Genomic DNA, 16,779 nt, shown 5'->3' on the forward strand with positions numbered 1-16,779 from the left:
TGTCGGTATTGGCTTCGTATCACTCCATTACCGGTTTCTTGTAAAGGTACGATGTCAGATCCTACCAAATTACAGTGTCCCCTTCATGACATTTTTCTTTTGATATTTGGCCATTGATGAAGCCGGTCGTTATGTTCGTCTTGCTGAATTTGCGCATACATAGATCGTCTGCCACATCAAGTACTTTTGTGGTAAATTTGTGGACCTTCTTCTTCCGGAACATCTAAATGAGATTTGCCGATGAAAAAGTCCAGGGCCGAGAATCAGCATGGCGTTTAATATACGTCTCGTCGTCCAATACGGGAGCGGGTCATATCGCCGAAAGCTGTTTCGCCGAAAGTCGTTTCGCCGAATACCATTTCGCCGAAAGTCGTTTTGCTGAAAGGGTCATTTCGCCGAAATGTTAGTTAGAAGCAGATAACTCGTGCTCCTTCGAGTGTTTCACATTCGATAGCTACATCTGCGCCAACAACCCTCGATCACGAACGAGAGCACCGGCTTCACTCATATGCCGCCGACTAGGTGACACGTGATCCAAGCTGATATGATATGCGAAATATATTCCAAGCAATTTACACACCGTATAATGGTTCTGTAGGGTAAAAAACCGGCAATAAAACCTGTTGAACGAGAATGGTCAAATTCAATTCACTAAAGGAATGTAACACTATAACTTAGCTTTACTAATATTTTGCTTGGATCAGATATCCATTCTATCAAAGATTTCGTCGTGCATACGAGGGCACCATCAGTATTTCTTCTAATATCTAATCCAAGTGGTATAAGAAGAAGAGGGGCGCAGCGAGCAAGGTGAATCGATCAAGTGGAGGGTGCCCTACGAAACATCCGTACCTTGAGTGGCTAGCGACGAGCAGCCATGGACCAAGGTATGTGGAGACGTATGTTTGATACAGCAAAGGACACCCCAGGACTACAGCTGTTAGGTTAGGTAAGTAATCTGTATTTCTTCGGAACGGGGTCACAAAACATCTGGCAAAAGGATCTCTCTTCGATCTTTTCGGTTGTTTAGAGGTATGGAATGTTGTAACCTTTTCCGCACTAGTCTGACACGTCCAAATTTTCTTTGATTGACCTTAAACGCTTCCAATTTTCCCACAAACTAGAGTTCCGGTATGACGTTTGCTTTAAACCACACTCTTACGCTCCCATTGAAACACTCGCCATTTTTTCCGTTAGTTTTTTAATTTAATGCGTAAACTTTTCGACATAGGTGTGTACAATCAATTTAAATTTTTATTCTGTATTTATCAGAACGAAACTGAAACGCTTGCACTTTCAAAGTTAACTACTGCCAAAACATTCAATATCCTACCCCCAGCGGTACTGTTCAGGTATAAATGTCAGGATTTCATTCGGACCAAACTTGAATACCGTGTTGTTGGACAATTTTGCCATCAACTATAGCAGGCATCGGATTTTTTGTAGTTATCGTAGATTGGTTTTCCGATAAATTGCCTCTGATAATCAAAATTTGACGAAAGAGTGGCATTTAGGGAGCTGTTTTACACAAGTTTGTGCCAGAAAATCCATATGAATCTTAAATCATGAACATAAATAAGGTATGAGAACAAAAAAATCTTGCAAAATAAATTCTCGTAGTATAATATTACTTCCATTTCATGATGAACCCAGAAAAAAGTCACAGGGTTAATGGACAACTCATCTACATCAAAATACTATTTTCGGATTTTTGAATATCCGTATGCTCTAGCTTTATCTTTGATACCACCCACTCTGTCATCCCTGCATTTTAGCAAAATCTTTTCTTGCCTTTCGAATTTCCAAGATTTGACTTGCCAATGGCCCAATATATACTTCTATTGGCGAAGTTTTGAAGTGTTCGGAGGATTGTAACGGAAACGATGTTGTAGTTATATCCAAAACAATGCAGAATTCGTTTGCTTTTGGATGAAAGCATAAATCAAATAAACATAGATTTCCCAGTGTAATACTAATGTAGTTGAGCAACCCGTGACAGCAAAAGCACCGTCTGATGGAGAATGGGAACGTAAATGCTCCTAAAATGCATGCATAAAAATTGCCTGCGCATTTAACAAAACCACAGTAGCTAATGGAAAAAAGTACACCCGTTTCTCACTAGAGGTGCTGTTAGTGTCACCGTACAGTCGGAAATCTATGTTTATTTGATTTATGATGAAAGGTAGTAGTCGATTTAGGTCACACTCGTACACGTCAACTTTTCGGTTTATTGTGCCTATAGTTATAACGAAGATTTTGGTCTTTAAACTACAACTACGAATAACCTGCCAAACTGAGTACTCTTAGGTGAGCTTCGACACCTTTTTGATCTTGTAATACATGTTGTAATATGGTACAAAATTCAAAAGCTGGAAGCTGCTTGTAGTTTGCTATGAAATTTATTTCATTATCTAAAACGACACAGTCAATGTGTCCTGCCACCTGTTTGGAGTTTTTATTACTATGAATGACCTATAATTACAGACTAATAGACAAGAATCTCAAATTAGATTCTTTAATCAAATGCAGTTCCTAAAACTGTATACTGTTTTTTCGTCTAAGATGTACGGTATTTTAATTTGTACTGTATTTTATCAATGTTTTTACACCGCAGAATAAATACAATATTTTAAGTCTTTGACACATCGAATTTCAATCAGCCGCAATACAATACGTCAAATAGAACAGGGGCAACATACAGGGTAAAGTATTATAAAGCGTTTCTGCTGACCAAAACGCCCCCTTACTTTTTTAGGTATTCAAGTACATCGCTAAACATAAGTTTTATTACTAGAAATATCCTTTCCTATGATCTTTCTGCACGCTAGTTTGGCAGTTGTCGTTTGCTGGAAAATATGAAAAAATGAAAGTATCATTAGGCAGCTTTTCGATGTACGATTTTGCTTCGACTAAACAAGCATTTTAACCACGTAAAACGTCTAACAGTGTTTGCTACTAGGTAATTAACTTTTAGCAGTGCTAATGTCTCTATTTACAGCATAAAAATGCAGAGAAACAAAGCCATTTTTTAATACACAAATTTTTTATAACAGTCACTCAACGGACAATATACTCCACCTTCGATTCAACAGTATGCTTCAAGTTAAAATATTGTTTTAAAGATTTATAACGGTTACTAAAACAAATTGTAGCGCTGGGAGGATAAAAAATGTTGGTTCCAATTGAAATTAATTGATTATGCAATTGATTTCTGATGCAAAAAATATCTTCTTTATCTGCTTTTCTTCTATATCGACATTTCAAGGGGCACATTGTTTAATGGTTGTGGGGCGTAATGTCTCTTGTTGTGGGGCATACTACACTGATTTGTTGTAAGGCGTATTATACGGTTGCTGGGACATTATGCCTACAGCAAGCGAAAAGACCAAGAATGTGGTCGTTTTGGAAAATCTGTTTGTATCAATCAATTCTCATCACATTTATCGAAATCATTGAAAATTATGTTCCTCAAGCGTATTGCAAAAAAATACCTACAAATAAATACCGGCACTGGGCAAAACTCGGCGAGGAATATCGGTGGCAACCAAATGGATTTTATGCCGGGTCCGGCATTCCAATACATGCACACACCGGCAGCTCAGTCATCGCCAATGAGAAAAAATGGCCCGGATAGGCCGTTTCGGCATAGTGCGGATAGACTTTAAATCAAAGTTTTCATCAAAGAACTCGAAAACACAAAGGAAAAAAAGAAGTAGTGTTCACTATTTTAAAATAAAATGCTCACTAAAAAACGTTCTGTTTTCCCCAAATCGATGATCTATATTTTCTTGATTTTTCAGCAAAATGTTCTAATTTTCGTCAAAATAAATATACGACCATAGTAATGTACACATTTGTATACGCACATGCTGAATTTATATAGAATACAAATGTATACTCCCAAAAAAACAATCGTGCATGTTTTTGGTGGAACCATCTGGCATTTGGTTTATCAATGCAATTTCAAAATGCTCAGGGTATAATTTTCTGGTGTAATAACAAAGTGAATAACAAACCAGAGAAAATTAAAGGATGCTATAAAAAGCATGGCTAAATCACTATCAGAACGGAAGAATACGACGTTTTGATATGTTTAGTTCAGTGCTTGGAAAACGAATGAACCGAATTAGAGTGAATATCCTTCATACGCTTCTTGGTTCATGAATGTACTAGCAACTGAACCATTCATCATCCACTTCTTTTCTGATGGATTTGGTTCACATTTGTTTGTGTTTGTGAATTAACGCACTACTGGACGTGGAAGGTGAGCGAATAGAAGTGGTATTAGTTGCTCATTCTCTACCACATAACAAGGCGAAGCTACGAGCGAATATCGTTCGTTCTGCATCGTAAGCAGCCACGGCTTGGAGAACGAATGAACCTCAATATGAAAAGCTCTTTTTTGTTTCCCTCTCACATTCGGTGTATATTGATCAAACTTGGCTCGCATTCGCACTTTTGTTTGAGCTTTAATAGTATCAGGATTGTTGTGATGACTATGGCTACAAAAAGCAAAAATCGTTCCTCAAAGGGACCAACATTGAAGCAAAAAGTGCTCAGTATGATAAGAGAGCCAATGAGAGATTATAAATAATATCAATCCCACTGCCGCTAATTTTAGTTTTAAGTACTGCTAAATGTTCATACGGCAGATAAATTATTTTTATTTCTGATTCATGAATGTCCACCAGTGCTTGCAAGTGCTTGGTGCTTGCTTTAAACAGCACACGCATTAAAGCAAGCCGTATTGCGCAACATTATCGATCAAGCTTATCATCTTCCGAAATGAGAGAAATATGCTTCAGTGCAGTGCCCATTCATTACGAAACTTTCCTTATTCCGTACACTTGAAGGAACACAAGCTCTAATTGACTCAAAAACATGAATTATAGCTACTGGTAGTGAAAGATGACGTGGAAAGTCTATTCTACAGCAGCGTGAAACCTTCTAAATTTAATTTTTTTATGCTTAAATACTTTAATGATATAAATTATTTTTACATTCAAATTCAACAGTATTCTTTGATGATGAATGGTTCACCAGCGATAGTGTGCTTGAATCACTTATACTACCGATGAGTTATTTGAACGAATTGCCTATATTTGAGAGAAAAGAGAATACTGCATACTCTTTTTCAGAAAGGTTCAGTAGTATTAAACGTAATACGGCACGCTCGTCGGCAAGTATGTATGGAATGGTTCGTTCTCCAATCTGCTCGCTCGTGTATATTTCCTGCATCGAAGCCGGTAATTCAGTCTGTTGGTATGAGTGCTGTAGCTGCGCTGAACCGTTTTGTTGCAAGTCACTCGCATTGATGAGTGAATGGTGAAAGCTCTGGTTTAGTTACATCTCGAATGGAAAAGTTTGAGTTTCGCTTAATCTGCCTAAGCACTACATTCCGCTGGGATTTAAAGTTGTCGTTCCACTTGCCGCCGAATCCCGTAAGCATTTCAAATCGATACTTACTGTCGCTCACTCGCCTTCTTCTATTTCCCGATGCGACATAGACGGATTTTTCACACATTCGTGCTAAATTTTTCCATGCTCTTAATGTTTTCAAAACAATGTTTTTTTCGTCAGCAGATGCCATAACAATCACACACATAATGGCATTTCGTTCACAGTGTTGGTAACATCTTTATATTAACATGTAAAATCGATGCGACTAATAAAAATGACTCGTTTTTTCTGTGCGCATATCTTATATAGATGAACTCAAAGCCGAATTGAAATCTGAAGAGTTCTGCGTAAAAATGTACTATATATTATATTTTGATCGTTACTTAGCTAAATTATCGCTTGAAATGAAAAAAACATGTAGTGTTGAAAAATCTTTAGAAATCTACATAAATCATTATTAGAACAGAAAAACACTTTACTTTCGCTTGCCTTATGTTTTTGGAACTATGAATATAATGTTTTTTAGACGAACGTACAAATTCATCGTACGTACCGAATGATGAATTTTAGATTACTACTGGCGAACAGTCTTAAAAATTATTTCATATACGTACCACATTTAAAACTACATATTACTTCAAACGGTCCGTGCCGATGAATTCCAGCTTTCTGCCGCTTACCTTTAATTAGATTGTGTTTTATATTACCATGCATCATTCTGAGCTATTTTTACAATCAACGGTATTCTTGTCCGATTTGGCTCCGACTGTGTAACACGTTCCAGCGCTAAAATTAGGAACGGGTGATTGAAAGCAGACCGAGCAGGACCTAATTGATTCGTCAGTTTACTTCATTTTTTTTATTTATCTCCTGGGACCAATAAAGGCTGTAAAGATCTTTACCAGACTAAAATGTTTTTCTAGCAACCATCCCGGGCACGTTACCCGACGGTGCGGAAGTTTCTTTCACGTTTCAATTTCTTCACCGTTTACTGCAAAGAACATAACGGGAGGCACTTGTCTTGGAGTTTTATTTTTCATAAATCCCTAATAAGCTATATTTGAAACACTTTCTAATGAAGTCGTAAATTTTCTGAGAAGTGACAGACAAGGACGGTGCTCTAGATATGTATGGTTGACTTTAAAATTCAACATTTCACTTTTGGCTACTAATTAGGTTAATTCTATTTTACAGAACAAGGAACAAGTGCGGAAAACAGCAACGGTGAACAAAACAGACATTCTTTTTATTTGATGTCACAGAGCAAAGCGACTCCTCGCAAGGTCCAGTGGCGCGGGTTGAAATCAGTCTCGAAGTCTATCGAGCCAACATACTTCTGATCGGTTCGCTGCGGCTTACGATAAATCGGACACTCGTAGAGTCGGGGATCCTTACCGGCGGTCGTATTGATAGCGTAAATGTAAATAACCGGCATCTGTTCGTATAAAATCTTTGCTTTCGATTCAATCAATTTTCCACTGCGGCGATCCAACGATGCTCCTTTTCATAGATTTCATGGGAATCAAAACGAGAAATATGAGTAGTTAAGGGGATACGTGACAGTTATCATTGATAACGGTTGTAGAGCAGTGAAGCGTCTTTGATTTTACTCGACATGGACAAAATAAACTTTCCCTTGCGGATTCGAAGTCTTTCGGAAAACTTTACTAAACCATGTGAAAATCACTTACCTTCCAAAAACAATCCATGCACATACACTCCTTCCTGAGGAAAATCGTGGATATCTTCCTTGTTGTGACGGGTAATTTGATTCTGTAGTACCACCGAATCTAGGGCCCAACCCTTATGAGCACGAGTTACTTCCTAAAAGTAAAGTAATAGAACGGTAAAAATTCAATGCGAATTGAAGTGAAAAAACAACTGTCAAATAATTGTAGTAAAAATAACTATCAATGTAGGTACTATAATGTTTTATTTCAACTTTATTCATATGCCTAAATTTAATATATTAGAGGATTAGATTTTGTGCAAACTAGTACATACTAATGTTGTTTTCGTTTGAAGCAAAATCCAACCTAGTTCCGACCTTAATTTCCTGTCAAATGTATGGATTTGACAGCAGTTACGGTTGGAACTCTCAACCTTAAACTTAAACTCGAGTTGGAGGTTCAATACATACGACGCTGGGCGTTACAAGCCAGTTAGCGTATGTTCGAGTCCCGATCTGGAAGGGTTCTTAGTGTCAGTAGGATCGTAGTACTAGCCATGCAATAATTCTGTACGCTATGAATCGGCTGCGAAGTCTGTTGAAACAGAAAGGCCAAATTCCACAAAAGGAATGTAATGTCAAGACTTTGCTTTGCTGAGGTTGGAACTGAGTTAGTTTGGCTTCAAGTTAAAGCGGCATTAGAATTTGATTCCTTTTCAATTTCATTTTTTGCAATTGCCATTATAAATATGTCACTTTGAGTCAACAATACTAGCTTTAACAAACGTTTACAGATCCCGTGTAGGTGAGAATATAAAATATAGAATACAATAATTTCATTTTTATCTTAAGCCGTCTTGAAGTTTTCAGATTTTGCTCTAATTGTATTAGTTTACTGGGGATAATTTATTATTGAAACTGGCTAACATGGGACATAACGTAGGAAAGAAAATTTTTAGCATTAAAACACTTTGTTTAAGTGATAAATTTTGCTTTCGATTTGATTTTCTCTTATACTCGTAGTGAGTCTTTCTTGTTTTGTCACGACATATGACTATTTCTAGAGTGTCTATAACCAGAGTGACGACAGCTGTTCGTTAGGAATGACAGCTTCCAGTTCCAAACGAGCAAAGGACCTGTCAATTACAATGTAAAGCTAACAACACTGCCAGCATTAAATGTTTTGAATTGTTGCCAACATCACGGATAAGAAGTCGTCACTATGGTTATAGGCGCTCTAGCTATCTCAAGTTAGATTGGATAAGATATTTATTTTGTTAGTTCTGAACCTTAAAGACAACCACTCAAGTGTTCAAAAACATATGTGCACTAAAAGTATGTATGGATTGTTTAAAATGTCGTTCATAAGGTGAGTTATTGCAATTGTGCTTACAGTGACGCTGCATTTTGGTAATTTGGAAACAATGGAGATAAATGAAAAAATGTTTTTTCATGAAAAACAAAACATCTGTGCAAGCATGGAAATCATTGGCTGATATAATGATTTGCTGAATTCAAACGTGGTCGTACAAACACCTATGATGCACCACGCTTTGATCGTTCCGGAAATTTCATCTTTATGGAAAATCTAAAATTGGAGTTGCAGGAGCTGATAACGTCTTTACGCTCAAAGATCAAAAAGATGTGCCTATTGAAATTAGGCATGATCATTTGATTATGGAAAAAATGTTTGCAAAATGAGTACCGCGTTGTATCACAGCTGATCAAGTGGACCATGTTACAAATCGATCATTACGATGAGTAAACTACACCATATTCACCTGATTCAGCCCCCAGCCACTGTTTTCTATCCTCAGATTGAAAACCTGTTTTTATTCACCTAGTGGTTTAATGATGCATTTCTCATATCACTCATAACATCATAAATATTACTGTGGAATTCGCAAAAACAACTGTTCATTGAATAGAAATAGGAAAGTTTGTTAGGACTTTCGGTGCTTCCGGAACAGAAAAAGTGGATACCAGTAGTGTCGAATTAAGTTTTTACTAAAATACCCTGGATTTTTTTAAGAAACTATAAGACCTTTCATTGGAAGTTGCATTAATTTGTGAAAATCGGTTGAGCCGTTTCAGAGAAAATTGAGTGCACACTTTTTCTCTAATTGTCACATATTACCATGCAATTCCGAAACCGGAAGTCGGATCGCGATGAAATTTAATAGCAGGCTAGAGGACCAACAAGAAAAGTCGGTTTTCACAGTGATTGCATCGCCTTTCTATATGAGACAGGCAAAAATGAAGCTTGATGGAAAAAGTTTTGCATCTAAGGAGAATTTCTTCGTTAATACTGAAGCGTTTTTTGAGGCTGAAACAAAATCGTGGTATGAAAGTGGAGTAGAAATATAGAAACACCGTTAGAACAATTGTATTGCTTTTCAAAGAAAATAAAATCGAAACTTGTTAAAATAAAGTGTTGTTTTGCTTGTAAAACTGGGGCCATTTCGACCGACGTATTAAATCGTGTTTCATGTTGAATATCCTCGAAGGCTGACTATAAGTAAATCAGTACGCACAAATAGAACTGTGCTTCATAATTTAATAAGTTGAAAAAGTTCATTATTGATCGTTTAACAGTTCTTTTATAAAAACTTCAAAGTTACAAAATAAAAGGGTTACATTTTTCTAGTTCAAACAAAATCTCGAACCTTCCTCTTGATGGCGCCCATCAATGCTCGTACAGTCTACACGAACACGGAATCAGTGCATTTCTTTCATTTCGTCCGCATTTGCTAGATGTATTTAACTACCCCACCGCTTCGTCGAAGTCGGTCCAAAAGATGACTTTGACCCTATGCCTGCGTGTGATCGGTTTGTTCAGGCATTCTTCGTTGTAACCCTGGGATGTCAGCGTCGAGGATTTGAAGTTTGTAACTGCAAATAGCCTACCAAATCATGGCCTTCTTCGAGAACTTGTCGGCAAACATGAGCTTGAATCTTCCCGGTAATGAGAAGCTGCTCAAAATCGAGTTAGACGTTCGTTTCGTCATCGATCAAGTAGCCCTTGTGTTTCGTCAAAACACGTTCGTAAAAATGCCTTGCACTCTTTTAGGTTCCGAGTGTTCTAGTTCTAAAGAACCGTTCGAATAAATAATACTAAAACGGCTTGCTGGGGTTCGTTTGTTTCAGTTTCAGTTATATTATAGACCACCCATATGAATCTTGCAGCTGCTGAATTTACTCTTAGAACTAGTTTTCTCCGCTATCGTTGAGTGAAAATTTTAAAACGAAATATCAGTTTATTCAGTACATGTTTCGAAATAAATTAATGATTTTTCTTGAAGATTTATCTAGCGGTTGCAGAGAAAACTGCTTTTGCGTTTGTCAGCAATAACGGTTTTTTCTAAGGTTGAAACTTCACTTCTTACCAACATAACCAACAAACTATCTTGAAGCTTCGCACAATGCAAAAAACACCCATGAAATTAACATCGGGAAAAATCCATTTGCAAAAACATTGCTACAAATCTGACGGCCTTCACATCATGATTGCAAGTAAATTTTTCTTTTTATTGCCTGACGATTACGTTTACTTTTGAATTAAAACACAACAATAAATGATCATCTTTTTTAGTAAAAGTCTCGAACTTTCATTAAATAACACGAAAAAATGTAAACAAACTAATTTCTTCAACGTTCCCTTCGTTCGGCGTCTCACCTTGAGGTGAGACATCTCACCCGGATTGATTTTTTTTAAAGAATATTATAAATAATTTTTTTAGCGCAAATAAATTTTTCAATATTTGGTAGGATTCTTTGAATAAGTCTCATTTAGTCAAGAGTTACGAAAAAATGTCGATCTTTCAAAGGAAGTAGCATTTCATCCGGCTCTACCCTAATATTTTTTGTAATACGAATTTTTCCTCATCGATATTTTTTTCTTTTTTTTTTGTGTCGAGCCGATTGTAAGTGAACTCAAAATGTTCTTTGAAATCTTTTTTCTAATGTACTATTTAAAATAAATATTAAATTGTTAAGATAAAATGTAGGTGTTTAGTCACAAGTGTCGACTTTTCCTATTTTATACATGATTGGTTATTACCATTAGGACATCATATACAAGATCGGAGGTACGCTCCTTTATTTATTTTTTATTTATTTGGAGCAGGAAAAAGCCCACTGGAGCTGAAATAATAATCTCTCACTCCAGCAGGCATAAAACCTCCTCATCGTTTATATCAACAGATTACAACAATCCAACAGATACATGTATGTACTTAATACTATCAATTAAAACTAATCCTAGCTAACTAACTCCGACACTAAACCCATCGGGTAAACGTTGGTGATTTTGCATTAAAACTAAAGAAAAAAAGAAATATGCTTTAAAATGGGAGGTAGAAGGAGGGAGTGGTGAATGAGAGTTGGCGAACGAAACGGGGTTAGGTTCGGCATGTAGATCTAATTAGTAGTCGAAAAGATGGTGGAAGACGGATAAAAAAAGAGGGCTAGCAAACGAACACCTGCTCTTACGGATAGCAATTCAGATTTACAATTCTGATAGCTATCCTAGAAAGTACGATAAGTTGAATAATTTTGAATCATTTCGATCTAATAAATAGAGAATTGAAACCAGATATTTTAATAATAACCCAAAAGATTTATTTGCTTTTATCATTTTTTTAAAAGATATTTTTATTCAGGCCTATTTGCGTACAAGCTTTACGTGGCCGAAATAGCCGATTTTTTAAATAAAGAATTTTTTGAAGTGGATCTCGTTGCCACTCTTTTTCTAGGAGGAGAAGAGCTTCCATTTCCCTCCTGCGAGGGTTGAGGGGCATTTTGTTCGTGGCTTGTCTCGTCATCCATTGCTTCATCGGTTGTATTGTTGATGGTGTCCGTCTTCGTTTCGTTTTTCTTGTTGTTCGTAGTCTTGAGCTCGTTGCTAATTGCTTTAGATGCGCCTTGTTGTACATTGGTTGCAGTTGCTGGTTGGTTTGATGGTGAAACATGAGTACTACGCTCACTAGTTTTCGTTGTTGAACGGTTGACCTTGTCTTTGGTTGAAGATGTCTTTTTCGCAGTTTCAGTGCCAGGTTTACCGTAGTGTGTAGATTGTTCACAAAACTGACATGTAACCAGTTGATTTTCATAGGCAATCAACGTTCTACACGGACGTGTCCCACCTTGACCACAAATGATGTAAGATGGAATTGCCTTACGTAGTTGCATACGATCAACTCGCACGCCATTCCGGATGCCGGGGAAAAAAATCCTCCATACTTCCCTTTCGATGGAAAGGATTTCACCGTACTGCGACATATTCTTCTGAACGAACTTTTCGGTGGCCTGCGGGGAAAGGTCATGCACGCGTACTTCTATGGCATTGTTCAACATGTTCACAGGGATTTTGTATTTAATGTTGTCACACTCAACGCTGTGCACCTCGTTGTTAACCGTACACACACACAGTTTGACGCCTTGTTGAATTGAATCTCATTCACATTATCAGCGTCTATATGCATTCGTTCTTTAAGTAAGATTTCAAGATTTCAGCTTGAAATCTAAACAAATTGAATTCGGTCTTGTAGGCCAAGTTTCAGGCTTTGTTAAATCGTATTTGACCATTCCGTACACTCTATTGCTCACTGGCGTATTGTCTTTGTTTCTGTTATTTCGACAGTAATCGATTTTCGACTGTGTCGGGTGAGATGCGAGCACACACACACACACACACACACACACACACACACACACACACACACACACACACACACAGAACTAGATTTATGAAAGAATTGAGATGACAATATATTGGTATAAAGAGAATGTTTTAATAAAATATTGAGAGTGTATGCATTGTTTTACTCTAGCACTAGCTCGTTATTTTTGGTAAATTACAATGCGATTAAAAATCAATGATAAGACCAAAATCTCACTAAGTCGATAGTCCGTGCAAAAGGTTTTGTAAATGCTTAAAAATTATAATACATGTCAAAAGAGAAATTGTTTACTGCTGTTACAAAACATGGGATCAGGGTCATTTCGCCGAAAGCGTCATTTTGCCGACTTCTTGAATAGTCTTCATATCGCGATTGGAATTGAGAAATGAAAAATCACTTTTTTACCTGGAGCTGTTAGCGGAATATATTTAATAGTTGCACTATTTATGTACCATTTAATTCCACTATTTCACTGCCACGTTATTACACTTTCACAAAGTCACTATACTTTAATGAAGCATAACAAACGTTACAATACAGATACGCGTATTTCGGAATGCTATTTACATCCTTCTTCAGTGTATCGGTTTTATAAGTTTGTTTGAAAGAATGCTGTAATGCTGCTCCTTTTATACGAAATGTCTTATTGTCAACGGATAAAAACGGGAAGAAGCCAAACCAAGTGAGCCAAACAGGTTTATTAAGTTGAGAAAGAAAATTGTGGGAATATCCAAAGATATTGCGTTTTTGAAAAAATGCAGTAGACTTGGATTAATTCCCACATGCTGTAAGGTAAAGGGTGGGAGATCTTTTTCTTGAAAAATTTTAATTAAAATTCAACACGAAATTTTGAAAGAGAAGGTTAAAAAATTGTATAGCATTCAGAGCGTAAAAACTTTGGAATGCTATAACCTTCACTTGAAACTAGCGAAACAATATCCCCAAGGCTTCGAAACTTTTCTAAACAAAGTAAAAATTGCAGAACATTGCGAATCCGAACGCAAACGAATTCTTCTTCATAAGAAATTCGAAAATTTACGTTCCAAAAATCTTTCAGACCGTCCCCCAAAACCTCCAGTACAATTTTTGGAGGATTTTCTTGTAAATCGTTCATCTCAAAATTCTACCAATGAACAAACTAATCTTCTAAATCTTGGTTTTAATTATGCAATTTCTTCAAAATTAAATCTCGAACAAGTTATTATAGACATAGAAACAGGTTTAAATAACTGTGATCTTTCCTATCCTCAAATTAATGACGCCAGAACTACCGTAGCCGACGTCATTAAAAGTACTTCTTTGAATAATCAGCAAACCGTTGATGAAAAAGGACTAGTGAAACAATTGCGAGAAAAGCCTGTTTTTTATGTAAAGGCTGACAAGGGAAATAAAGTAGTTATTATGGACAAACAAAATTATGACAACTTGATATCCCAAAAAATTAATGATGGTCCTTATATGAAACAAAGAACCGACCCCCTTCCTGAAATTATCAAAAAGGTGGATAAAACTCTTCTTGAATGTAATCCAAACTTCGATATCAACCTCAATTACCTCAAAGTTCCTAACCCTTCTTTACCCAAAATCTAAGGACTACCAAAGGTTCATAAACCTGGTAACGAAATAAGGGAAATTATTTCTTCAGTGGGAGCCCCTACCCAAAAAATCGCCAAATGGCTAGTAAAGGAATTCCATTCTGTATGTATGTATGTATGTATATGTGAAGCCACCATCAGTTCAAGGCATTACCAATGTATGCGGGTAGACTTACAGTAGATCCGAATTTAATTATCAGATAGCTTTCATATTATTACTGTTAAGAAGGCCAAAATGGGTTATTTGGACCCGGCGCCTTCCAGCAATAACATCCAGCCATATAATAAAGATTTTCGCTGTACCAGCTTAAACCCGCCTGATGGTTTGTTTGTTAGAAGGGCGCGTCTTACTCATTTCAGACCTTCTGGGAGAAACACGAAGTTTCTCCCATGTGACTCAGGTTGGCAATCCACTCCATCATCCAGTCATTCACTTGTAAGATACCCTGATGCACTCCCTGCCCCTCACCATTGTAATAAAATAATATAATATTTGTGACGAAGTACAATATAGTAAAATAATAAGACATAATATAATATCATTTAATATAATACAATACAACAAATCGTCATACAATATAACATAATAAAATATAACATAGAGCAATATAATATCACATAATATAACATATATACTACAATATATTATCCTATAGAAGGGTTCCGTCATCATCCATCATCTCCGTTCCGCTATCCACTCATGTTCGAAAACTGACAATTATAGTAAAATCTGCTATCTCTTATCGATATGTTGACTATAGTGTTTGTCCGAAGAAAAGATGCCTACATTCCGTATCTCCTCGAAGTAATGACAGCAACATTATTATATAAGTAAAATCAAATAATATAACTCATTATAATATAATATAATATAATACAATATTATATAATATAATACAATACATATAGTATAACATAATACAATATAATACAATATAATATAATATAACATAATATAATATAACATAGTATAATATAATATAATATAATACAATATACCATACTATAGAAGGGTTTCCGTTATCATCCTTCATCTCCCTCCGCTAGTCAACTCATGCGCTAAAACTGACAATTATAGTGACATAAGCTATCTCTTATCAATATGTTGACTATAGTGGTTGGACGAACAAAGATGCCTACATTCCGTACCTCCGCGATGTTATAACAGCAGCAGTATTATATAATTAAAATCAAATAATATAACTCATTATAATATAATAAAATATAATACTATATTATATACTATAATACAATACATATAGTATAATATAATACAACATAACATAATATAATACAATATATATAGTATAACATAATACAATATAATATAATATAATACAATATACTATACTATAGCAGGGTTTACGTTATCATCCTTCATCTCCCTCCGCTAGACAACTCAAGTGCGAAAACTGACAATTGTGAAATATGCTACCTCTTGCTATTGTCAATTGAACAGAATATGAAAAAATGTTTAAGGAACGATCTCACCAGTATCCTGAATCCTGTATTTAACGTATTTTCAGTAATGTGTCTTGGTCGATCGCTTTACCACCTAAATTACGTGCGGTAGACACTAAATCATGCGGCCAAGATGACGCGCCAGTAGCAAAAACGTTGAACATTCGCGATTTCGATGATAGCCATCACTATAATGATCGTCCGAGTAAAACGCAGCAAATGAATTTGAGCGATCTTACGCGACGAGTGCTCCACACGAATCACTACAAATACATCGTCCGATTGATAAATCATACATGAAAAATAAAACCTTGCGACCGAACGTAGTTTCAGCCATTTGTCGTGGAGAGCACACTAAAATGAAAAATCTGTTCTCTACAGCAACTTCTGCTACTTGTCGCAAGATGGCACATCACTTTTTAAAATGTTCAGGTACTCGTGTTAACTATTTCTATTTTGGTGGTGAAATACACGATAGCGACTTGCGTGTTGCAATAATGAAATGATATCATATTACGAAATAAAATTTGGGATTCCGCACTTTTGATTTCAGGGCATTTTCAAATTTTCACATCACTGCATCATCAATAAAATGACTTCTTTAGCATATAAAACCATGCGAATCCGGGAGGCGGAAACGGAATACGAAAAGACCGACCGGTACAGCCCGAGCGAAACACAATTAACACTGAGAAAGCAGAAAATATGATCTTATGCGATGAGGGCTCTAAACCTGGTTCCTGTCGTTTTCTGCATGCGAAAACTCCACAGTCAGAACACACTAACACTTGCACTTTCATGAATCCGGGTGGCAGAAACCCAGCACACATAGCAGTCCGGATGGCGCAACCCGAGCGACATTCAACGAAAGAGCACAGAGCGAAAGAAAAACACGACCGTGCGCGATGGATGTTATACACGAACTGCTAGTAAAGGAATTCCATTCTATGCCAAAAAATATTTCAGTAGATGA

At 36.4% G+C, this 16,779-nt stretch overlaps 1 protein-coding gene across 1 annotated transcript in view; it reads right to left on the reverse strand.

The window, feature by feature from the left end:
- Positions 1–6,403: 6,403 nt before the first annotated feature.
- Positions 6,404–16,779, reverse strand: part of LOC131432477 (dynein axonemal heavy chain 5) — a 110,990-nt gene continuing 100,614 nt past the window's right edge. Inside the window, exons 15-16 of the mRNA XM_058598782.1 lie at positions 7,092–7,224; positions 6,404–6,900 (exon numbers count right to left, since the gene is read on the reverse strand). Coding sequence (XP_058454765.1) covers positions 6,647–6,900; positions 7,092–7,224 — 387 coding nt within the window. The 3' untranslated portion in view covers positions 6,404–6,646. The remainder of the gene's footprint in view (positions 6,901–7,091; positions 7,225–16,779) is intronic.

This window comes from Malaya genurostris, chromosome 2, assembly GCF_030247185.1.
Source record: "Malaya genurostris strain Urasoe2022 chromosome 2, Malgen_1.1, whole genome shotgun sequence".
Classification (NCBI taxonomy): Eukaryota; Metazoa; Arthropoda; class Insecta; order Diptera; family Culicidae; genus Malaya; species Malaya genurostris.